This window comes from Triplophysa dalaica, chromosome 23 (assembly GCF_015846415.1).
Source record: "Triplophysa dalaica isolate WHDGS20190420 chromosome 23, ASM1584641v1, whole genome shotgun sequence".
Classification (NCBI taxonomy): domain Eukaryota; kingdom Metazoa; phylum Chordata; class Actinopteri; order Cypriniformes; family Nemacheilidae; genus Triplophysa; species Triplophysa dalaica.
In genome coordinates, this window is record NC_079564.1 from 15,074,288 (window position 1) to 15,100,355 (window position 26,068).

At 37.9% G+C, this 26,068-nt stretch overlaps 2 protein-coding genes across 2 annotated transcripts; one reads left to right on the forward strand and one right to left on the reverse strand.

The window, feature by feature from the left end:
• The first annotated feature begins 1,902 nt into the window (after positions 1-1,902).
• cavin1b (caveolae associated protein 1b) lies at positions 1,903-17,678 on the forward strand. The gene is made up of 2 exons (XM_056739008.1): positions 1,903-2,667; positions 15,205-17,678. The coding sequence occupies exons 1-2, from the start codon at positions 2,158-2,160 to the stop codon at positions 16,069-16,071; spliced, it is 1,377 nt and encodes a 458-aa protein (XP_056594986.1). The 5' UTR covers positions 1,903-2,157; the 3' UTR covers positions 16,072-17,678.
• Positions 17,679-21,368: 3,690 nt separating this feature from the next.
• syt5b (synaptotagmin Vb) lies at positions 21,369-26,068 on the reverse strand. Its single transcript, XM_056738525.1, has 8 exons — positions 25,918-26,068; positions 24,158-24,339; positions 23,981-24,076; positions 23,564-23,731; positions 22,468-22,635; positions 22,087-22,201; positions 21,771-21,904; positions 21,369-21,578 (listed from the first exon to the last, which is right to left on the reverse strand). Exons 1-8 carry the CDS (start codon positions 26,066-26,068, stop codon positions 21,369-21,371), a joined length of 1,224 nt encoding a protein of 407 aa, XP_056594503.1.

Genomic DNA, 26,068 nt, shown 5'->3' on the forward strand with positions numbered 1-26,068 from the left:
CAAAGACATAGTCGTAAGCTTTTAGCAGAAAGCAGTTTTTTTCTTATCAACTATGAATAAGCTACACTATCAATATTAAAATATTTATTGATGTTTTCACTTTCTGTATTATTTGTTTTCCCTGCTAAAAGTAAATACATTAAAACAGACAGCTCAACAAGGTTGGGTGTTACCTCACTGACAAAATGCTCATTTTAGATTGAAGCATTTGCTAAATGAATGAATGTAAACGTGAAGCTCGATCACCTGACCAAGCAGCTGGTCTGCCAACCTGTCAAACTGGTGTTTACCTCCAGTGCTTTAAATGACAACCAGACCATGCTGGAGAACCAACTACATCATATATACAAAGCAAAGATTTAACACGGTTTGCCCATGCCATCTTAAATAGCAGTGTAAACCTTGGAATTTAACAATCAGGTGCTCCTTGAAATGTTATTTTTGGAGATTGAACAGATACCACAAATGTTTGAGTGTCTTTGGTTGTTCGAATAGGTATGCTTTAATCCATAACATTGCATAGCAATCATATAGATATCTTAATTTATCAGAATGATTATATTTTCTAAAACACAATACTGAAAAAGTATGAATACTGTAAAAACTAACTATACAAATTTTACTGGGTCTCTAGAGAATAAACACAAGGCTGTACTTATTTACCTTTATATGTTTTTCTTTTGAAACCTTTGTATTCCTAATATTTGTCTCTAGCTTATTAAAAATGTTTACTCTTTCATTACTTGACCAGCTGAATTGTTCAGAAGAGATAGTTATAAGCATTTTAATGATCTTATACAGATTGAACAGTGTTTGTCTATGTATTGACAATAAAGTTCACAGTATATAGCCTTCTGTATATATTGTTCATAGTACATACCGATTGTCATATTTTCATAGTACATGCCCATCGTAAATTATTTTCCTAATATTGTATTCTGTATTTATTCACACTGTATATCTGCACTTGCTAATTGCACTTCTGGTTAGACCTAAACTACATTTCGTTACACTGTACCTGTATATGTGTAATGACAATAAAGTTGAATCTAATCTAATCTAATCTATTGTCTTGTGTTGTGCAGTATAACATGCAAATGTGTGTGCTGGTGTAACGTTGTTGAGGTGAGAGGGCAGACCTTACAGGAATGTGACACAGACCCTGTAATGAACCAGTATATATTTAGAGTTAAGGACTACCAGAGGTTAGTAACACACACATCACCAATTCACACTTACAGAAACTTGGTGGAGATTTATTTAGTCATCCAAATCCTCAAAACTGTTAGTATATACAGTATATATATATATGCATTTAAAACACAATGGATGTTTGCATCATTTATTCTGCCTATAACAATAAAACGTGATTCCATCAGTGAGCGATAAAGCATGTACACACACGCACTGCCAACACAGACAGAAGCTAAGTTAAAGTTATTTTCGTTCTTTTCCTTTGGATAGTCCTATTGATGTGTTGTCTGAGGAAAATTGGCCTTTATGGATTTGAAAACCCCTGCAGCTCTGAATAACATTCCAGCATTCGTTGTGTCTGTGCCTGTCTACACACATCTTCTCATCTGTAGATCTGCACTGTGCCAAAAATGTCATGGCTCAGATGTTGCTTTTTCATACCCCAGGGGCTTCATATAATAAACAATTTATCCATTGTTTTTACATGTATGAGGGTGGGAAAACAATTTTAGAGTATACTGCTTTTTATTGGGAATATTTAGCATTTTTTGAGCAGGGTTTCATTGGATATCTTGTATCACGACAGGCCACTGGGTGGAGCACTGCTCTCTCCAGCAAGCACAGATAGAGCTATACAGCATGCAGGGGGTGTGTCCGTGGGTGAGACAGAGGCAGCTGGCACGCAGCTGATTTGTCTGGAAAGTTTCACAGGAAAGTGTGGCATTCACGACCCAGCGCTCATGCAGTACAGGTCCTACACAACTGCCTGCCTTCACTTCCCTGACTAGATCCCAGAACTCGCTCAGAGACGGAGACAGAGAGAGAGAGGCACATGAGGTGTGTGTAATAGAGTAGGGATCAGTTAGGTGAACTCCATAGGGAATCTTGACAGTAGAAAGGCAAGTTAGGACACTCACACAACTTTTCCCAAGTTATTTTACTGCATTACCTAAGCTTGTAGAAATGGAAGTAATCGAAGATGCCCATTTGCACCTGGATGTGCCCGAGCCGCACAAATCCCTCACCGAGATCTCCGATGATGAAATCAACCTCCCGGTCTCTGAGGAAGAAGATGAGGCTGCCGTCGATAATAAATCCAAATATAGCGATGAGAAAGAAGAGAGGGGTGATGGAGACAAAGGTGAGATGAATGGAGTGATGGTCTTGGCTCTTCTAGATAAAATCATTGGTGCTGTGGATCAGATCCAGCAGACGCAGGCTGGGCTTGAAGTCCGTCAGAGGGAGATGGAGAAGTCGGTGACGGGAATCCAAGGAGAACTCACCAAACTCTCCAAAAATCACTCCACCACTGCCAACACGGTCAATAAGATGCTGGAGAAGGTGCGGAAGGTCAGCGTTAATGTTAAGACAGTGCGAGGGAGTCTGGAGAAGCAAGCCGGGCAGATTAAACGTCTGGAAAGCAATGAAAATGAACTTCTGAAGAGAAGAAACTTCAAAGTCATGATTTACCAGGTGAGGGTTTTGCATGCCGAAAAAGTTTTAGTACTTACAGGTTGCTCTCATAGCTCAGAAACTTTGTTTTGCAGGATTCACCTTTATGTTGTATGTAGTTGATTCAAAGTAGATTTGATAGATTAATATTTTATAGAATTTGATGAAAGACATTTGTAGAAATCTCTACACATTCAGAGGCAAAATGTTACTTTTATCAGCCCAGCAATATTCTAACACAGAGACGAGAGGTACATCTTCTTTAAGGAATCCCCTCACCACACCCATTGAACACTTACACACTTCAACACTGCTTGTGTGGACCGTTATATAGTGAGAATATAACTGGAGTGTGTTAATATCCTCGCCTCAGTGTGTTACCTGCTCTCTTACAAAAGCATCATTCTCTATGATCCTTGCAGAATTTGTAGACCCTAAGAGTATGACACATCTTAGTTGGTAGGGTGTGGCCTTGGAGAAAAACGAAGACATCTCGGCAGCCTAATTAAGTCTTACAATATACCGTTACAATACATTAAATATACAGTGGCCTCACAAAGTATTTAGATATTTAAGTCACTTGAAATATCATTGCACAAAAATAACATTATTTGATATGAAGGTATTCTTTTTTCTGGAAAATACCTGATGATTTGCAGTACCATACTGAACAATAGAAATTCTCTGGTTGTCAAACGTTTGGGAATCTCCTCACCACACCCATCGAACACTTACGGGACACTCCAAGCTTTGCTTGTGAGGGCTCCTATGGATTGTGGCCATATGACTGCAGTGTAATAAAGGAATACTTCACCCAAAAATTTAAATTCTGTCATGATTTACTCACCTTCGAATTGTTCAAAATCTGTATACATTTCTTTGTTTTGATGAACACGGAGAAAGATATTTGGAAGGATGCATATAACCAAACAGATTTTGCCCCCCATTGACATCCATTGTTGGAAATGTATATATAAAAATGATATTTTTTATGTTCTGTTGAACCCAAAAGAAGACATTTTGAAGAATGGAGGACAGCAGAAAGTTCTTGGGCACTCTGGGACACTACCATTGTTTTTTTTCCTACTATGGTAGTCAATGGGGGACTGGTTAAGCATTCTTCCAAATATCTTTCTCTGTGTTCATCAAAACTAAGAAATGTATACAGATTTGGAACAACTCGAAAGTAAGTAAGTGATGACAGAACTTGATTTTTCGGGTGATATATCCCTATAATACACACGTCTCCCTGTGTTACCTGCTGTCTCACAAAAGCAAGAATCTGTTTGATGCTTTCAGAATAAACAAACTGGTGTGTTTTTACGTGCTTTTCCCTCTTCAACACAGCAGTCGTAATGGATTTAATTTAGAGAACATTTCCTTTTTCTCATAGATGGAAAATACCACAAGCAAAATCCAGAGACTATTTTAAATGGGTGGGGGTGGTTTGTTAGGGAACGAGGGAATGGAAGAACATGAATAGAGGGGTAAGCACAGAGAAAGGAAAGTGGGAACGTGGGAAGAGAGTAAGTAAATGCAAAAATAGTTTGAGAAAGAGAGAGAGAGACTTTGAATAGTTACTTGAACAGTTTGTCTATAGTTAGAGGTTTTTCTGGCTGTATAATACGATGCGTAATAGCTTGCAGCTTTGCACAGTGGCACAAGAACATTCAGAGTTTCCACATAGTGAGTCAGAAAGGGGCTGGCTGATTCACGCACAGACACACGCAAATGCAAACGCACACACACACACACACACACACACAAACACAAACACAGGCTGGGTACTCTGACAGTCCTGGATACAGTGAACACTAAGAATTCACTAATTACTCTTCCAAAGATCCTTCCTGTCCTCATCAGAATGAAAGGGATGGGCCATGTCCGGAACATCAAAACCTACTGTTTTGTTGTTGCTGTATAATGTGTGCAACACAATGCATTAAATTCTCCACCCACAATGCAATGCGTTTGACTTCACAATGTATTTCCAATATGTTGAATAAACTGGAGCTATTTATAGAGACATTTGTACTATAGACTTACATAAAAAAATAGAAATACATATTGGATTACAAGGTTTAGTTTATATTGAAACATACTATTTTACATTTTTTCCAGCTGTGAGTTGCTATGACTTATACAAATAAATAGAAATTGCTTAAATTCAAGTGATAGTTCACCCAGAAATGAAAATTCTGTCATCAATCACTCACCATTTTAGTCATTTCAAACCTGTAAGACTTTCTTATGCAGAACACAAAAGAAGATATTTTGAGGAAACAGCACCGGCACCCACTTGCATTGGTTTTGTGTTCATAGGGGCCAGTGCTGTTCGGTTACCAACTGTCTTCCAAATATCTTATTTTGTGTTCTGCGATAGATAGAAAGAAAGTAATAAGCGTTTGAAATGAGAAGAGGGTGAGTAAATGACGAGAGAAGTTTCATTTTGGGGTGAATTATCACTTTAAGTTATTTAAAAACGTATACAAACATAAAATAATAAGTTGAAATGACAATACGTTTGTAATCGTAAAAATAAAAAAAACACTGTATTTTTACATTTTTAAAAACAATCAGATTTGAACTTCGTGTTTTTTATGTTCACTATTTTATACCACTCACAATCCATGTGACGGTGTCGTGTGTTAAAATGTTTTTCTTGAATAATAAGTAATGTTAGATACTGCATAGTATATTTTCTTTACTGCTTACTTTTGCCAGTATGTAGCAGTATTTTATAGATATACTGTTATCTCCATCAGGAATCCACCCATACGAAATCAGATTCCACTTGTTCATCTAGGCAGTTTCTACTCTCCTTCTCTTTGCTCAGAAAGACTTTCTTTGAATTGTCATTCCGCCGATACAATATTTGAACTGAAGAAAAAACTGACCATAGAAGGAGAGTTTATGATTATTTGTCATGTTTAGCACATTATTATGTAACAGCACACAAAATCATCGCTATAGCTTTCGTAGCTCATAGTGTTTGTGTTCATACAAAGACTTCTGTATTTTGTGTCTGATGATGTCATATTCTGAATACTCGACTCTCCTCAGAATCAAGATTTTTTATCAGGGCCATTTAGTAGCATTATTTCATACAGTTCTGGTTTGTATACTTTAAAGGTGTGTTGGATTTTTTATTAGGCCAAGAAGTAAATTGTGAACAAATCATTTTGTCTTTCAGCACAGTAGGACAACATTCCATATTTCATAATAAGTGAAACGTGTCTGTCAGAAAGAGATTTTAGGGTTATGAGAGTGAGGGATTTATGTGACCCTGCCCTTAGGAGACGCCCATCATCCCACTGTGCACTTTTCCTTGGAGAAATAAATAACTCACTGCTCCCGTCTTTATGGAAACAGTATTTTGACACAGGATTGACTGTCCTTAAAGGGTCTTTCACACTGTGTTTTGGACAGTGGCAAGTTTCAGCAAGCTAGTACTGTTATGTAAAATATTTAAACACTCCTTTTGCTGTTGTTTACTACACTACAAGCAATTCACAACACTATTAACAAAACAGCTTTATGACTCTTTGGTATCCTGCTTAATTCTAATTAGACTTACAGTATACTAATAAAATATTTGGTAGTTAAAATCTGCAACAATATTGTCATTGTGTACTTTAGACAGTAAACAAGAAACTGTCTGGCAGGTGAAAACTGGGCTCTATGACAGGTACTGTAAATAAGATAAGATGACATTGAAATTTTTGGAAATATTGCAAAGGAAAATGTCTACTATTGAATTGTTTATGTGTATTTAGAGAGTTCATGTAGAGATTAATGTTTTCAAAGACATTGCCAAGATGTATAGATTTCTTACCTCTCATAAAATCCAAGACAACAAAGACATTTAACAGCCCTCTGGGCATAAAAACATGAGAGGATCATAGCGGTTAATGTTCCTCTATTCAAGCAGGAAAGGCAGCAGAAGAGGAGGTGGTACGGTTGGGTGTGGTGTCTTAACAAAGTAGAACACATAGTTACCGTGCTGATTCATAACTTAGGCATCTTCACTCCTTTAGCCCCCCCCCCTTCTCTTATCCAACTCTAATGCTCCTCAGCCCATCTTGTCTGTTACAACCACTCGTTCTACCCTCCCAGTCCATCACGCACTGATAAACCTGCCAGCACCTTTCACACACTGATACTCCCTGCCTCCAAAATCCTATCTGCTCATTGGCCTGAACTTCACCCCACGGTCTTGAATGCTATGGCTCCTGATGATGTCTGCTGTGTTGGTGTCTACTTATTATAGGTCTAAATGCTCAGGTATGCAGACCAGTTAAACGTGCTATTTGTAAAATTGTTATAAAAAATAAAGTCGTTTTTACAGTAGTGAAACAACTGAAATGCTATAAATCTATTATAACATCGGTTTTGTAACAGATTTTACAACTTTCCACAAACACTGAAAAAATAACCTTGAATGCTGTAGATCTGTTCATAGTTTTAAAAAATAATGACATGTACATTTGTATTAACTTACCACTGGCATCAACATCACAGACACATTCCCATAAGAACTCCAATCTAATTTGCTGGCTTTTGAAAGATTTGTTTTTATCGGTCAGCTGGGAAGTTTCTAGGCTGCTACAAAGAATCCCAAAAACCGCTTAGGACTGACAAACCATTTCATTCATTTAATAAAAATTATATAAATATTTAAACTAATGTATGGGTAGTTGACAGATTAATATATAAATGTGTCCTATGGTGTGACGGCAGAAATTTAGAAAAAAAATCAATGAAGATAAATCTCTCTTATGCTATTTTATATGATAAATATAAAACAATGTAATATTAACAGTTTGTTTTCTAAATTTTGCTATGTCACACTATAGGACACATGTATGATTTATTTGTCAACTACCCATATGTTGATACAGAGATAAGGACTCTTGTTGAGGTGGTTCTTGTCCGGTGGTAACCATTTTATCATTGAGTTGTAAAATATGAAATTATGAAAAAAAATGTTTGTTTATAGTATAGATACTTAGGCCTAGATATGAAGCAGAGACATGTCTTTTTCCCAGAGTCTGGATGTTTCATATGGGGAGGTGTATGCGAGGAAAGTCTACAGCACGGAAAAAGTCTGGATCATGTCCACATTTCAAAAGCTTTCATTTATGTTTTGATATTGTTTAACGTAACTGAACATAGTGAACTCTGATTACTTACATAGTGGAGTAGATAACTAATGTTTTTCATCCGTCTTTCACACTGCTAAGCCTTATATGGCAAAGTCACAGAAATACTTTACTACATCATGTAGAAAAGCAAATATGTCTTGCAACTCTTTGGAAGATATTCAGGCTTTCTCCACTGGCACAAGAGAAGGAATTACATAAGAGCCTAGGAAAATGAGACAAGTAGAGGAAAAGTGTGTAAAACAGACAGTAAGTAGCATGCAGGGAGAGCAGAAAGACATTTGGGCTCTCAAAACACACACACACAGATCTGTGAGAAGGGAAGGAAAGCAGCGGTTGCTATATATAGTTTGGGGTGCATAGTTGTTTGATTATGAGGAGGAGAGGGCTTGCACGTGAAGTTGGGTTAGTCTGTGGAATTGATCTGAAGCAGAAAGTGAACAGCAGAATGGATGACTGTATTTATAACTGGCAAGGACCTGTACGGTGTGTCTTTTTGAGTTGTTTCTGCACAGTTAATCTTCAGGTTGACGCGACTCTGGCTGGCTTGGGCAGAGGACAATTTTTTGGCCTGTGTGTTTGGCAGATTCATTATCTCTCTTGTTCTTGGATGTCCAACCTTCAGTTTTGCTTCTTTATTTTTCTCAACTTTCAGTGATACCTTTTCTGAAAGGTTCTTCTTACCAGCATTAACTACTCACAGTGGGTCTAAATAAAGTCATTTAGACAACCCCCCCCCTCCATTTATGCAGTAAATAAAATTAGAAAAGAGAGAGATTCTAAAAATGAATCTTGGGGTTTACGTAATGTTTTCTGAGTGATGTTGACCACTCTTACTGCATTTTGGGAGTGACAGCTACATCTGAATGCAGGAGTGAGTTTCCTAAATTATCTCTGTGTGGGTGTACAGAATACAGACGTCACTCTTGATTTTTGTTAACATAGTAAACATTTCTCTGCCTCATGCTATAAACAAGACACATAACTAATCTCGTTGTTTGTACCACTATGAGCATACACCACAATGACAGTAATGATTCATTCACATAGATGCCAAGAGTTAAATAATTTAGAAAAAAGCAGGCTGCAGTATGCTGTATACATTATATACACGTAATGTTAATTTGACTAAGTTGTAATAAAATTGACAGGTGAAGTTTTAGGATCAAATCGAACAATTCCCATTCTAGTCCACAAACAGTATGAGTAACAGATGCATTGTGATCCCTGCAGCTGTGTTTCCTTTTGTTCCATTAAATGTGTACTATATGTGAAAACACCCTTAAAGTCAATAATTATATAGGCATAAGCTCACTAATGGTGTAGCTGTAATGCATTTGTGTTAATGCATAGAACGATGTAATAGCAAAATAAGTTGTGAATCTGTTTTTGGTTATAGAGAGTGTGTTTGGTACTTTACTACAGGCGTATTGAGAGGATGTGCCGTATTCCACGCAGCCGTAAATCTCTGTGTAAACATTAAGCTCTCTCTCCTCCATTGTTATTGGAAAGAGTAACTCAGCAGCGTCATGGCAACCATGATTGTGGTGCTGGGCAGCACTGTAAATCAGCGGGCACAGCAGTCTGATGGTGGGACTCGTGCTCAGAATAACAAGCTACATATACTCTACTGTACCGTATGTGAGCTGAAGTCAGCCGAACACCAGACTTCCAGCTCACCACAGGCTGAAAACCAAAGCATAGCATGGCAACAAACGCATGAATTGTGTACTCCACGCGCCAAATCTTTAGGAAACATTTTTTGAAGAGTCTGCGCTTGATGAATGTGAATATAAAGTATTGCTTTGTGAGCTCCAGATGTTTAATGCCAATGTTAACTCCTTGAGAGCAGCAGGTTCCATTACACTCCTTCCAGATCTGACGTTTGACAGACAAAGCAGGAATGTTTCACTAAACTTTACACACGGACATGAATCTTTTGGCAGCACACAGTCGCCACACATGTCGGGATGGTTAGCATGGGGACATTGTTGTGCGGGTGCCATGGAAACAGCCGGTGCTTTGTGGCATCAGACAGTTTCATTTGGTGTTGTAAGAGGAGAACAGGCTTGCAGCTTTGTCTATCTCAACAGCAGCTCTGATTCATCAAACAATATTCCCTGAAGGGAAAGCCAGCATACCATCACTTTATATAGTCAAATCTCTCTCTCAGTCTTTCTCTCTCTCTCTCTCTCTGTGAAATAACTCTTCAAAAGAACAGCTGAAAAGAATAGTCTCTGCTTTTGTGTCCTAACAAATGGTTTCCTAATTATCTCTCCTTCTGTTTTTCTATTATAAAATGGAAGGATTATTACAATGGAACATGTACTAAGCACATTCGTGAAATAGCTGTTCAATGCACCCTTACCTGAACACTCTCAGTATTTTGTTAAACCCATGTCTGTGTCCATGAATCATACACAGTATTCTTTTGCTTTAAAGTTGCTAAATTGTATGTCTCCTTTTTCGATTTTGGTGTAATACGGTATGTTTTTGGAACGTTTGTGAGAGTGTCTTTTGTCCTGTACACAGGCCTATATATTCACGTACACACGTCCACCCTCCCTTTCCTGCCATGATGAGGTTATGCAACGTGTCCTGAGGATTCCTCTCCACACATGCATGGGAAAACACCCCACACCCACTCATTTTCCCTCTGCTTTGACCCTCTGATTGTGGGTGGGGTGACTGGGTTTGAATGGAAAGGTTTGGCTGACGGTGTTATGGGGAAGGGATTCCCTCATTGCCATGGCGACAGGGCCGGCCAGAGGCAGACAGATGTGAATAAGCTCTTCACATGTGACTGAAGAGAGACGCTTCTGTGAGGCGGTGGAAATATTCCACACACACTCACAATGTGTTCACACACGCATACACTCATTCATTTATCAGTCTGCTGATCTGGCAAACCGTTTCTTGCTCTGATTATGTGTAAAAGAAACATTCCTTGATGTTGTTGTTGCCATTTATGGACAGAAAAGGTTGTGGTATTCACGAATGGACAGATGCAAAAAGGACAGATAGATAAAAGAGAGTGAATTTCGCTGACCAGCGAGGGCTCAAGCCAGCTGATATCAGCATCTGACAGACCTGCCTCCACACGAGAGAGAGTATACCAAACAACCAACCATGTGACAAGTTCAACAGAGCTCTTGTTGTTTAGCCTCACATTTATACACTGTGACAAGCACAAATACATGTGCATTTACTCTCAGACACACACAAACAACTTATGTTCTTGTTCTCTTGCCCATGGCACTCCTGGTTTTTGTAGTTTGCTCATGGAAAAGTAAAAATGTGATGTGGCCGCAAAGCTACTCATACTGTGTGTTCATGTGTGTACCTTTGAGACATTTGCACACTGAATAAAAAAACTATGATTTTCAGACAAAAAACAATAGGGCCAGGGTGACATCATTTTTCTTAACAGACTAAAAAGCAATATTGAAACAAAGAAGAAAGCAGTAATGCTCTTATTTGTTTTTATTTGATTAACTTTCTCTTCGGCTCAGGTTTTGTAGTTCTTGTAAATGCTTTTGAAATGTTTGATACCCCTTGCAATGTTAGTAAAGCACATATGAATTTAACTTAAAAAAGGTGGGGAGGTTTATTAATGTGATTCAGTCCTGGTTCCCCTATTTTCTACTTGCCTTTTAAACTCTCCTGTTTTTTTTGTATTTTGAATTTTTTTCCTCATCTCGAGTCTCGATTTTTTATCATTTTGTTTCATGCTTCACTTTTTTTCATAGTCTTCCGTCTCATTGTCGCTTTTCTACTTTCCTCAGATTGGTCTTCTTTTCTAATCTCTGGAGTCTTTTTTATCTCTTGTATCATGTATTTTTCTTGTTCCATCTGATCTCATCTCATTCTGAAATAGCAGAACTAGCTAGAACGCAAAAATAATATTACTGTACCTGGTTATGATCACAAGTTTATTTCAAAATTTTGAAAGGAGGGACAAAGAGGACAAAGTGTGTGTATGTGCATGCGTGCCTGTGTGTATTTTTATATTTTTACTTTACACACATAACAGAAGCACTAAAAATGAATCTTACTTTTAGCGGCAGTCCTTACAGATCATGAATTTACAGACACATGAATTTAAAACGAATGTATTGCTGAGGAAACCATACACCACCACATACATCATGCATTAACACAACATTTCAATGCAAGAGTGATCACACACCATGATTATCAATAAAAATATACAACACAAACAATCTATAGTAATGTATTTGCTGATTATCTAGACTCGGATTGTGGTATCAAGACAAAAGAGAGCAAGTTCAAAGGGAGTTTTTCTTGGGAATGTAGAATGTAACTCCCAAGCTCTTATCATTCACACTCACACACATTTACTCAGATTTTCCAGTCATTTCTTACGGTGGAGGTAGTGTTTGCCTTCCTCTCTGTACACCAGAACAATGCAACATTAACTTGAGAGAGGCACTCTGGGATGTCGGCCCACAAAGGTGACTGCCTGACTTCCTCTAACATTTTTTCCATCTTACCGTTCTTCCATTACAGCTGCTTTTAAAAAAATATGTTTTTCACTTAAGATCAGCAATCCTTTGACCCCTGGGCCAATAGTGCTTAGATCAATACAGATGCCCTCAAAATACTTTGAACGTCTGGTTATGTTTTAAAAGGCATGTGTAATAAGGCAGTTGAACTATAAGCTGTCGAAGCAGCCCTTCTGAAAACAAAACTTAAACCAGCTGGTTATTAGCCTGACCAACTATCTTGGCAGACCATCTAACTACTTTGAAGGCTTTAAGATGTTTTTCAAGCATACCCCAAAATGCTGATGAAGTCTATATTTTATTTAGTAAGTATAGACATTATAGAGCAATGTTGACAGGCTATTATATCAGTTGAGTCCCCTTAAAAGACCCATTTACACGAAAGTGTAAACACATATTTATTACTTTAAATACCCAATGAAAACTCTCTAATCATTTGCTCCTTTGTTGGTGTATTTTTTTAAATTATTCATATAAAGCACTAATTTATTTTAAAGTTGTGTACAATTGCAAAATTCAGTCACCATTCACTCATTATGCTGTTTCAGAGTGGATCAATACTTTCTTATGCAGAACACAAAAGAAGATACAATAGGACAATAGCTTTATCAACTCATTTATAAAAGGCACAAATCATAAATATCAATGTCAATAAAATCGAAACCATTTGGTTTTTGGGTCACAAAACAGCAGTTAAAGCGCAAAAGGTTGTTTACTTTAGAGGGTATGGACGTGTCGTCACTTTACCACGTGAACACCACGTCGGAATGCACCCCATGGGTGGCAAAAAAATAATAATAATCCCGCGCAAAATTTCAGTGTCCAGGAACACCTGATTCGTTTGTAAGTCGGAAGACAGATCACTGTCGAGTCCAGCTGCTTGCGATTCAGCAAATAATTGCGTTTTTGCCCCGGTTTCTTTGTTTCCCCTGTTCTCCTCAGCCATTTTGCTGCTTGCTTTGCCACCCAGGGCGTTTCCGACATGTTCACGTGGGAAAGTGATATATTAGCTGGAAAAGCATGCGCACTGTAAACTATCGAAGTAACTTTATATTCTCTTTTCATATTATGATTTAAACAGAAAATGTCCCATCATGCATATGGATAGTATGAAAACTGAATGCGCAGATGTTTCAGGGAGAAATTCTCTGGGAAAATGTTGCCTTTGGTATTTCACCTGTATTGTATCACTCTTCTCGTTTTATATAACACACACTAAGCTCAAGATTTGAAATAACTCAAGCTTGCATAACTCACCCGCATATAACAACACAATATTGAACTGGGAGAAGCATTGCTGTGTAGGAGTACAAGCAAGTATTATGAATCAAGATATTGTCTCTCAGTATGATATTACTCTTGTGATCTATGAATATAAAACATCTGATCTTCATCCAAATTAAAGTGACATCAGCAGGATCACATGCATAGTGACTGTTTGTTTTGTTTGTTGGTTGGTCTCTCAGTGTAGCCTATATAACTTGTCCAGATGAAAACAAACCTAAAAGGCCTGCTTATGTTTGTTAGCTTTGCCTGGAAATATTGGTAGAGACACTGAGTGGGTAAACCACGATGACTAAGTATCACACTGATGGAAAAATGTCTCCTCTACTAACAAGTCAGAGCATTGTGCGATGGGAACAGAGTGCCTGCAGGACCAAGGGGTTTCCCTGTATGGAATGCAGAGAATGAGGGTCGGGCAGGACGGTGGGTGGGAAAAAGGTCGGAAGGGAAGGACGATGAAAGAATGGAAGAAAGTGCAACAAAAGAAAGAAAACAAACTTAGTGATGTTGAGGAATATAAAACAAAAGCTTTAACTTTAACTTTAACTTTTCCATGTGACAAACTCTACTATGAAGGAACAGTTTTTTAGCAATTGATTTGATATTTAACTAGAATAATATTTAAATAGTTAATTTAATTCATATTGATTAAAACATGAGTGTGGACAGTCCAGAAAGAAACATGTACATGAGAACCTTAGGTGCAAATGGCCTAGAAACATAGAAATAATATCAGTTACCCTAAATTAAATCAAATGCATTCTCTTATTATGGTTTTGTTATGTGGGTGGGTGGGTGTGCTGTAGTGGATGCGTGTAAGGTCACCATCAACGACTGCACGGATGCTAAACAATAGGCCCGTTAAATAGGCTAAATAAAGACAGGACATTGATTGTTTTGTATTTTGCCTGCTGTTTTGGGGATCTGTTAAAGGCTTTTGGCAAATGAGGCTTATAATGTTTTTCCTGCCCGTGGGGACATACAACCATGGAAAAAATGTAACACGCAAGTGTAAGAAGTGCATGTGTTTTCAAAACACACCACCACAATGTTAAAGTGTTGTGGAGTGTTGCCAAGGCTTTACTATATGATTGTCCATATGAGGTCTTCTGAGCAGTTATTAGCAGATTGTAGGTGTTTATGTACAGTTATGTATATATTTGGACCAATATGCACCTACCACACCCAAAAAAAAAAAAATTCTGTCATAAATTACTCAGCCTTGAGTTGTTATAAATCTGTATACATTTCTGTTTGGTTGACCACAAAGAAATATTTTGTAGGCAAAAGACATTTCTGGACATCATTCATTTACCATAGTTGAAATGGTAGTCAAAGGTGCCCCAGAACTGATTGCTTTCCTAAATTTCTCAAACCATCTTTTTTTGTGTTCAAAAGAATAACAACAAATTAAACAATATGTAGAATTTTTAAACCACATAATTGTTGGCCATGTGACCGTTGGCAGTTATGCTCTGTGACATTTATTTTGACAGTATCTAGTGTATAAAAAACGTTAACTATGTGTAGTATGTGTTTATCTTCAGCTCTGTGACTCACGTTACTTTTTTGTTGACTCTCCACAGGACGAGGTGAAAATACCTACAAAAGTGAATGTAGCAAAGTCTATGAAGTTACCAGAGCCTGTAGAGGGTGACGGGGAGCTAGAACTTAAAGCAGCTGCAGAAGAAGGAGGAGAGGACAAAGAGAAATCACATCTAGACCTGTCCTCTGATGAAGAAGAATTAGAGATTGAGGAGACCATCGATGAGACACGAGCAGAGCGCATCAAACGTAGCAGCCTACAGCGTGTCCAGAACATCAGAACCGTTTTCTCCAGGGAAAAGATGGCGAAAACCAAACAAAAAACGAAGGATAACCTGGAGAAGACCAAGCAGAAGACCAAAGATAATTTAGAAAAAACCCGTGTGAAGACCAAAGAGAACCTGGAAAAGACCAAGCAGAAGACCAAGGAGAACCTTGAGAAGACCAAACAGAAGACCCGAGAAAACCTGGAGAAAACACGTCACAACATTGAGAAAAAGATGGGCAAACTCGGCACTCGCATGTCAGTGAACCCCGAGCACAAAGAAAAGCTCAAGACCTCACAGAAGAAGATGGTAAAGTCCTTCACTCCAGACCACACCATCTATGCCCGCTCCAATACAGCCATCTACAAGGTGCCACCCTTCACCTTCCATGTGAAGAAGATCCGTGAGGGAGAGATGGAGATCCAGGGAACCGAAATGGTGGAGGTTGGTGGAGATGCAGAAGAGGTGGAGAATGAAGTGATGGAGGGAGAAGATGAGGAGATGGAGATGCAAGATGGAGAGATGGATGACGATGAGGATGAGGCGACAGAAGACAGCCCTGAGATGCGGGCACTGCTGAAGAGGGGAGAAGTCTCTGAGCTGGTGTTGGTGGAACAAGACCATGACCGAGATAGCGATTAGACAAAACATTGTCTTCATTTCTTTATGTGTTTTAGGGTGCCTACACACTAGAGACTGCTCTCTAAGAGCATTTGTATGCATGATATCGATTTTGAGTATTTCTTACTGTTGTCTATGCATATTAAGTCGGGGAGCAAGTATTTCAACATAAAAAAGTTACACAATTCGCTTTAGCATTTTGTCAACGTTAAACTGCATAATAGACCTCTGCATTTCTCTTGCTTGTCACATCATTCCCATTAAAATCATTGGATGTAAAATCTAGTGTGTGGGTGCCTTAAGAGTGTGTTCTGTATGATGCAGATGTCTAATGTTGCAGGAAAGTGATTTTGTGTTTGTGTGTGTATGACAGCATGTGTGTGTATTTTCAGTGTTTTTTTTTCTGACAGCAAAAGATTTAAATGTAAACTGACTTCATTCAGATTGAGATTTACTGGGATTGAGATTTACTTTGCTAGTCCATGTAACATCTTTGAGTTCATAAACTTTTTTAAATGTGTGATTGTGAACAAGGTATTGTGACCAATAAGATGAAACAATGTGTAAGGTAATGGCCATTGTGGTCATTGGACAAAATAAAATAACCGTGCATATATAAGACCAATGACAGAGAAAGAGATCAATTTAATAACAGACTTGGACAAGTGTTATACAGGACGTTTTGATAGATTTTTCTTTTATGTTCTATGTAAAGATATATGAGTCACGTCACTTATCATAGACAGTAGATTAAAAAAGAGCCTGAAATATTGCTTCTATCGCTACCTTTTATATATCTTTTATATATCTTATCGTTTAATGTTGCATTACTTTATAATAGGCTGTCACTGTCAAACTGTTACACTGAATGTTTCATTGGATGTCAATGGAACAATACTTGTACATCTTCAAAGGACGGGAAAAATAGAAGACACCGCATTTGAACATTGAATCGCATTTTTTATCCTCAGATGTTGCAATTTATGAAAAATATTGATAATTAACAGAAAGGATATTCATACAGTAGTCTCAGGATAGCACGATGCAGGTTTGCTTAACTCTCTAAAAGATACACAGAAGGTAACTTTGCTCTCACCCCTACCACTGTTTGTGTTATTTTGGCACATCCCCTGGTGGACATGTGTGGAAGTGTTACAATGGACCATTCATTGCTGAGCCTTTGGCGTGTCAGCTACAGATTAAAGAGCTCAGAAGAAACAAAATAATTCTGAATTGCATGACAGCTACTGGCGAAAAAATAACCTGATCTCGAATAAATGCTATCACATTTACATTTACATTTAGTCATTTAGCAGACGCTTTTATCCAAAGCGACTTACAGAAGAGGGAAACAATTCTTCACCAATACGTTTTTTCTTTTTTTCTTCTTTTTTGTTTTACATATAAAGCACACACATTTATCAGATGTGCCCGAAATGGTTTCTCTTCATTTCTAATATTGTATTATTTTCTGCTTCATAATCTTGTCAGAGTCCTGCTTCACTAGCGTCTTGCTTTTGTTATTTTATACATTTATTTTGTTTAGGTGAAGCAATGAATATTTCTTCTGGAATGTCACATTTCTTAACCACTAATGTGTTCAATAAAGCATTCTGCTTCACATTTAATTAGTGATGTTTGATCAAAGAATGCATTTTTCAGTACACATATTCTTTTTCCCAAACTTGTTACTGTTATATTATTCAGGTGACCAGAAAAGGACAAGTTTGGTTGGCTTACTATTGTTGTGACCTCAATATATTAAATAAAAACTAAATTTGAGGAACAACATCTTATCTCAAAGCTCCAAAGCCAGTTTCTTGCACCCCTGTCAATAGCATATAATGACAACGACACTGTAAAACATTTTTTGCTAAAAGTAATTTTTTGGAGGATCTGTTTGACAGAAATGAAAAATAATATGCATAACTATTTGTTCAGATGTGTATAAAGACTTTATATAATGAAGCATTATGTTTTTATACCTTAGAATGAGCTATTTCTGCACCGCGGGTCCCCTTGCATGAGATTCACTATGTTGTTTCTACAGTAGACCTTAATTGACAAACTGCTCTACATAGCTCGTTTCATGTTATCACTTTCGGGAAAGAAGTGAATATGCAGCATCATCTTAGAGGGGAGGGGTAGGGTTTCCCAACCGCACCGCTAAAATCTCCACATTGATGAGTTAAGTGCAATCAATCTTTACAGATACAGACAAGTTACATACAGTTTAATGTGATATGAATCAAACACTGTATTGTTAAATGTTTTGAACACAAGATAATCGCATTGACTCTCAGTGTATTTCTGAACTGTAGTTTTGCATAATACTGCTTCCATGCCAATCATTATTAGTATGAATGGTGAACTAATAAAACAAATATCATAATAGGGAATAATAATTGTCTTTTTACACTAGACGAGGCACAGAGTATTCTATTTGCTTAGACATACAGTATTTAAACAGATGTCATGCATGTCATTGTGATCACAGCCTCATAACATTCTGGCACCAGCACCTGTCATGTGGATTACTTGTATGATGGATGGATGAATGGATGGATTGGTGCACTTATTGTAACTTAAAAAATGGAGCACAATTCAATGGCATTACAAAGCAATGGGAACAGCCAGGATATGATTTTATGTAACTTAAAGTCATCATTCACCTGGGATGGCATGACAGTGCATCAATTATGGGTTGAGTATTCTTTTAATGGTTTGATAGTACAATGTGACATACTAAATAAGCTTGATTAACGTGAAGAGGGCAATGGAAAGGTCCAAGTCCTTCTGATTATACTTCTCAATACTCTTGCAGGTATTCTAGCAGCAGGCCAAGCTCCTCATCTTTGATTTTAGGTATTTTTAACGGAAATGCTTTACTCATTGAGATAACAAATAATAATATTTAGAACACATCTGGGGCAATACGTAAAATAGACTTAGTATATACATATATTTACAATTCTCTATAAATAATAAAGATAGGGTGTTTCTTAAATCCAGATTGCAGTTCAAGGGCAGTAATGTACTGAGCTTTTGAAGGGACCTTTGCAAAAATAAAAAATAAAAGAGTTTTGGTAACACTTTATAATAACCGCACGCTATGAATCATTTGTTAAGCATCAGTACATAGTTAATTAATCGTTTATGAAGCATTGGCCCCACATTAATAGACATTAGTAAGCAGTTTATAAATACAGCTATATGCTTTGTTCTTGATTTATAAGCATGTATAAAATATGCTTAATAATCAAATTTTCATACTTTATTAAGGATGAATTCATCATTTCTAAATTAAGGATTACATTACTTACAAACCACTGGTAGGTTGATTGGCATCTCTGGAAAAATTGTCCGTAGGGTGTGAGTGCGTGAGTGAATGAGTGAGTGTGTGTGCCCTGCGATGGGTTGGCACTCCATCCAGGGTGTATCCTGCCTTGATGCCCGATGACTCCTGAGATAGGCACAGGCTCCCCGTGACCCGAGGTAGTTCGGATAAGCGGTAGAAAATGGAATGGACTGGAACTACTTACAAACCAGTTAGTTAGGAGTTGTCAGTAGATCATGAGATCATTTAGAAAGTGTAAGTAAATGATTAATAAACTCTTCGAATGCACATTTATGTAACAGAACAAAACATAACAGGAACATGGACTGACTAGACTAAACTAACTAACTAACAACAAGACTTGACATTTAAACTACAGTAAACTAAACTACACAAGACACAGCAACTCACCACAATGACACAAAACAATGAACCAGCACAAGACAAGAGGTCAATATAAAGGGAACCAAATCAAGAGGGGACAGGTGCAAAGGATAAACTAATTAACACAAACTAGGAAACAGGAGGGCAGGAACAATGACAAGACCGGAGAGAGAGTATGGCAACAATTAGGTGCCAAAATAGTCTCTCTCCAACATAAAACAAGGGATCCTGTCTGATTCCGCCTCAAGACCAAGAAATACCTGACATGGTGAGGCGGAACCATGACACTATGTATGCCTTGTAAAGCATTTACAAATGAGAGTTGCATATCACTTCACAGTTATATTTTTTCTGGAGGTGTGCAGGAATTAGAATTTTTTCAGAAGTTTATTTTTCATTTTATATCAATTCATTTAATGTTAATTTATATGTTCGGTTGTACAATTTTAATTTCTTTTGCATCTTGAAATAAATATTTCTATGTTCTGTATCCCTCTGTGTTGTGTTTTTCCTATTTCTGTTTAGAAGAAAACTGAGCCTTTAACTATCATTTGTAAATACTTTACAAGGCATACATAGTCCTCACTTTAGATGAGCTCATTAAAATAGTTCACTGACAACTAGTAAATGTTTTACAACTACCTTAATTAATCATGAATTACAGCAGGAATGTGTGTTAAAAAAGCATTTATTAACAAATTAAATAACTGTTACTATATGTCAGAATAATAAGATGTATAAATGTGCATTCAAAGAGTTTATTAATCATTTACTTACACTTTCTAAATGATCTCATGAACTACTGACAACTCCTAACTAACTGGTTTGTAAGTAATGTAATCCTTAATTTTGAAATGATGAATTCATCCTTAATAAAGTATGAAAATTTGATTATTAAGCATATTATATACATGCTTATAAATCAAGAACAAAGCATTTATAGCTGTATTTATAAACTGCTTACTAATGTCTATTAATGTGGGGCCAATGCTTCATAAATGATTAATTAACTATGTACTGATGCTTAACTAATGATTCATAGCGTGTAGTTATTATAAAGTGTTACAAGAGTTTTGTTATTGCACGATAAATAGCATCTGGGCATTGTTTTCGACATGACGTGTTGGGATTCTTTTGGCTGTGGCATCATGACTTAAATCACGTTTAATATGTTATTTGCTGTAAATCAGTAAATAAACAATCCAGTATTTTTAGAGCATTCTATAGCATAATGAGGGTAAAGAAAGTACCAACATCTTCTTTATGTGGTTTATTTGGCTTATTTCAAACAAGGGTTGTTTCAGAACTGGGAGAAATAATACAAAATTTAGAACAGATCCACTCAACACATTAAAAAAAAGTGTATTTGCTCATAATACTCAGACAAATGTTTCAACACATAAAACTACTTTGAAAGGAGGAACCGTATGAAGTACTAAATTGAAAAAAAAAGAGCATCAATCATCGAATTGTAGTTGATGTTCAGGAAACAGTTCTTATCAGTACTGTCCTATAAAGATAATCAATACTGTAGATGGATGTTTCTTTGTCGGTCCTGAATGTGCAGGAAATATAAGCCTCGTAACCATTCCGATGGTTAGCGATGTGGTGCCTTCAGAGCAGCATCCACCTCTTCCTCAGGCTGGAGCGTGTGCCACTGGGCTACTGGACGCCGGGGATTGGCCAGCATTTCTGACCAATGACGCAAGCCAACACCTGTGGCACCATAGCCTATTAATGTTTTGCCAATAGGGTCATTGCTGCCCAGCTTGTCATAGTCATACACAGTGATGACAAGTTGAACTTTCTGTATAAGGACAGAAAAAATGGTTGATTGATTAATTTTACATTCAAAACCCTATCAGAACCGTATACCGAAAACAAATCCATAATTAAAATAGGCTACATGTTGGTAAGTTTACTCGGTTAAATGTGTAGTTTCAGGGACATCTTAAAATAAAGTGTTACCCATAAGAGTGAAAAATGTATCATAGAGCACCTGAATCTGTTCAAATGGGACCTCAAAACTAAAGCTCTCATTGAAGTATGGATTTAATGTGTTCTTCTTCACCGTAGTTTTCTTCTTCTTCAGCCGCTTACCATTATGCTGTAATACAATCTTCACATAGGGGTCTGACAGGGATTGCAGAGTAATTAAGTAGAATTGGAAAATTATTACATTATTAGATGAAACTTGCTCTTAACAGAGTGATGAAATGAAAAATGTTTATTTCATTTGTTACTTTTAAAAACCCAATGATTACACAATACTTTTTTCAAAATATATTCTGAAATCCTTTCTTCGTGGATCGTACCTGATAAACCTCCAACATCCATTTTCTTGAGATTTTTGGCCTCCATTATGTTAACTGTGAGTTTTCCAGCAGTGGGCACGTAACGCAAAGAAATACATACATCTCCGAGTTTCTCCTGGCAATAAGAGCAAACAAAGGACAATGTTAGAAAGCTGAGAGTGGAAAATTTAAAATTGAGCTAGCTAGGATGTAACGATTCACCGTGAGCCTGTTTAAAATCGATTACAATATATTCAATCGGTTGAGACCTTTAAAACAGGGGCCGCTATGTTCACTGCAAAATTGGTAAACGTGGATCGCATCGTGAGATCAAAATCGTAAATTGCATTGCATCAAGAGCTGAGTGAATCGTTACATCCCTTTATGAGAGTTCTGGTTGACCTCCTCCTTTTCTCCATTTTCGAGATCCCTCCATTCATGCAACGGCTGTGCGAGATCCACACTGTTCACAGGAATCTTTATCTGGCCAATCACATCATGTTTGCCAAACCGGTCAAAATCAAACACCTGAAGCACCAGTGTCTTGCCACCCAATTCAGCATAGGGGATCTATGACATACAAAAAATAAAAGCAAGAAAATTTAGATAAATAAGTTTTTTTGTATTGTAGTTTTGCAGTGCTATACTGACTGTAAACATAGCTTTAAGATGTCTTACTCCACCCAAAAATGATAACTCCCCAATATTTCAGAACCTGTATAAATATATATATATATATATATATATATATGTCTGACATTTAACTGACATTTCTGGGACATCATTGGTTATAGTAGGAGAAATTAAAATGTTATTAAAAAATTTAATAAAAAGTCAAAGGTGCCCCAGAACTGTTTGCTTTCCTAAATTCTTCAAAATATATAATTTTTATATAAAAATATATGATTTTTCCTACTATATTAGTCAACGATTTCCTCAGTTGCTAACATCCTTCTTTGCATTCAACAAAACTAAGAAATGTATATAGGTTTTGAACAACTTGGGTGAGTAAATCATCAAAGAATTTTCATTTTTGAGTGAACTATCACTTTATATGTTGACATACCTAAAACAATATGAGAAACTATTATAAATAATTATTGTTTCAGGTGATTCATCAAAAAATGTCATGTTTTATGTACTTTGATGTTGCTCCCAACCCATTTGCTGGTAATTTTTTCCATGGAACACATAAGGAGGATTAAGAAATCTTCATATAAATCTACAACAGTTCATATCACATCTGACAAGCACAAAAATGTCCTTAATCAAAGTAGTCCATATGGCTATACCTGTACATAATCTATGTAGCACTGTATATGCAATAACGGACCAACATTTTTGTAAAAACAGACCAAAATTTGAACTTATTTAATTAAAATAACCACCCATTGCTCTCAGATGACATAGTCAATTTTGCATATTCAAAAATCTGAGTTTAACAGAGTCGACAAAATATTGAGTTGGGTATATAAATAAACACATGTGGAGAAAGCACCTTGAAAATAAAGGTCTCGTTGAACACAGGACAGAGGTTTTTGCGCTGAACTTTAGTTTCAAACTTCTTCTTTTTGTCTGGAAGCAGATATACTTTCACATATGGATCAGATGTGCCACCAATATCCATAGCAGCAAGATCCTGAGCCTGCAGTACGCCAACTATCAGCTGTTAACACAAACACACACAAAAAAACAGCTGTTTATGTGAAATGGTTTAATTGGTTATTATCACAGACAACAGTTTTTTTACATTGCAATTTGTTTGATTTGTTTTGTTATTTTGTTATTAATCTAGTTCAAGTTAATTACCTAACAAGCTAATTGTTTACTTTCATTTATAATAATAAAAAATCAACTTGAACCCTTGCAAGTACCCATTGATACTTTTTATCGGTTATCAATAAAGCATACATGCCTGAGCATCAGTGAAGTTGTAATCTAAAGAGAATTCCAGTTTTCCCAATTTTTCATGCTCTTTTTCCTCTTCTCCCTCTTTTTTCTCTCCTTCCACCTGCAAAGATATGAATACAAACATTTTACAGACATATGGCATGTGTCAATGAACTATAGCATTAAATAAGATTTTGATTACCTTTTGTTCTCCTTCTGCCTCTCCTATGGCCCCTTCTGTTCTTCTTCGCCCTGCTCTCTTTCTCTCCCGATCTTTTTTGGATTTCTTCTTCTTGCCAAGGCATTTTCTGAACATGCAATATGTAAAGCAAGCCACAAGGGCTAGAACCACCATCACTATGGCTCCTACAGCCCACATCGGCACTAGAGAGAGGAGAGAACTTGTCAGACTCAATGGAAAAATATACAGAACAACATTCACTTATAAAAAGATCCATCCATCCATTTTCTACTGCTTATCCTGGGCCAGATCGCGGGGGCAGCAGTCTAAGCAGGGATGCCCAGACTTCCCTCTCCCTAGACACTTCCTCCAGCCCTTCCGGGGGGACACTGAGGTGTTTCCAGGCCAGCCGGGAGACATAGTCCCTCCAGCGTGTCCTAGGTCTTCCCGGGGTCTCCTCCCGGTGGGACATGCCCGGAACACCTTCCGGGAAGACGTCCAGGGGGCATCCGAAAAAGATGCCCGAGCCACCTCAGCTGACCCCTCTCGATGTGGAGGAGCAGCGGCTCTACACTGAGCTCCTCCCGAGTGACTGAGCTTCTCACCCTATCTCTAAGGGATCGCCCAGCCACCCTGCGGAGAAAGCTCATTTCGGCCGCCTGTATCCGGGATCTTGCCCTTTCGGTCATGACCCACAGCTCATGACCATAGGAGAGAGTAGGAACGTAGATTGAACGGTAAATCGAGAGCTTCGCCTTGCGGCTCAGCTCCTTCTTCACCACGACAGACCGGTACAGCGACCGCATTACTGCAGAAGCTGCACCGATCCGTCTGTCGATCTCCAGTTCCATCCTTCCCTCACTCGTGAACAAGACCCCCAGATACTTGAACTCCTCCACTTGAGGCAGGGACTCTCCACCCACCTGAAGTGGGCAAGCCACCCTTTTCCGACTGAGAACCATGGCCTCAGATTTGGAGGTGTTGATTCTCATCCCAGCCGCTTCACACTCGGCTGCAAACCGTCCCAGTGCATGCTGAAGGTCCTGGTCTGAAGGGACCAGCACGACGACATCATCCGCATAGAGCAGAGATGAAATCGTGTGGTCCCCAAACCCGACGCCCTCTGGTCCCTGGCCGCGCCTAGAAATTCTTTCCATAAAAATTATGAACAGAACCGGCGACAAAGGGCAGCCCTGCCGGAGTCCAACATGCACCGGGAACAGATCTAACTTACTGTCGGCAATGCGAACCAAGCTCCTGCTCCGGTCGTACAGGGACCGGATAGCCCTTAGCAAAGGGTCCCGAATCCCATACTCCCAGAGCACCCTCCACAAGATGCCGCGAGGGACACAGTCGAATGCCTTCTCCAAATCCACAAAACACATGTGGATTGGTTGGGCAAACTCCCATGCACCCTCCAACACCCTGGATAGGGTATAGAGCTGGTCCAGTGTTCCACGACCGGGACGAAAACCACACTGTTCCTCCTGAATCCGAGGTTCTACCATCGGCCGGATTCTCCTCTTCAGTACCCTGGCATCTCTGTGTGTATCTCTGCAATGTGTGTAATGTTATTACGTGATTGATATTTTAGAAGCAACATTGCCAGGTAATTTTTTTTCGTTTATTATTATGTTTATTTTTCATAACAAAGCTGCAATGCTTGTGGAATGCCATTCGGCCAATCAGCTAAGGGTGTGTTTCAGTTCTCTATGTTCTTTTGGTCCAAACCAATAAGAAAATGATACATTTACTCCAATGTAGAGGGAGTGTTTACTCACATGGAAGATGTTCCAGCTCATTCATGAACTTGTTCTTCATGTTTTCATAGTCATGCTGAGGTCGAGGTGAAGGATGAAATTCATGTACTGTTTTGGGTTCAGAAGGTTCAGCATTCCGCCGTACACGGACACCCATACTCACTAACCTCAT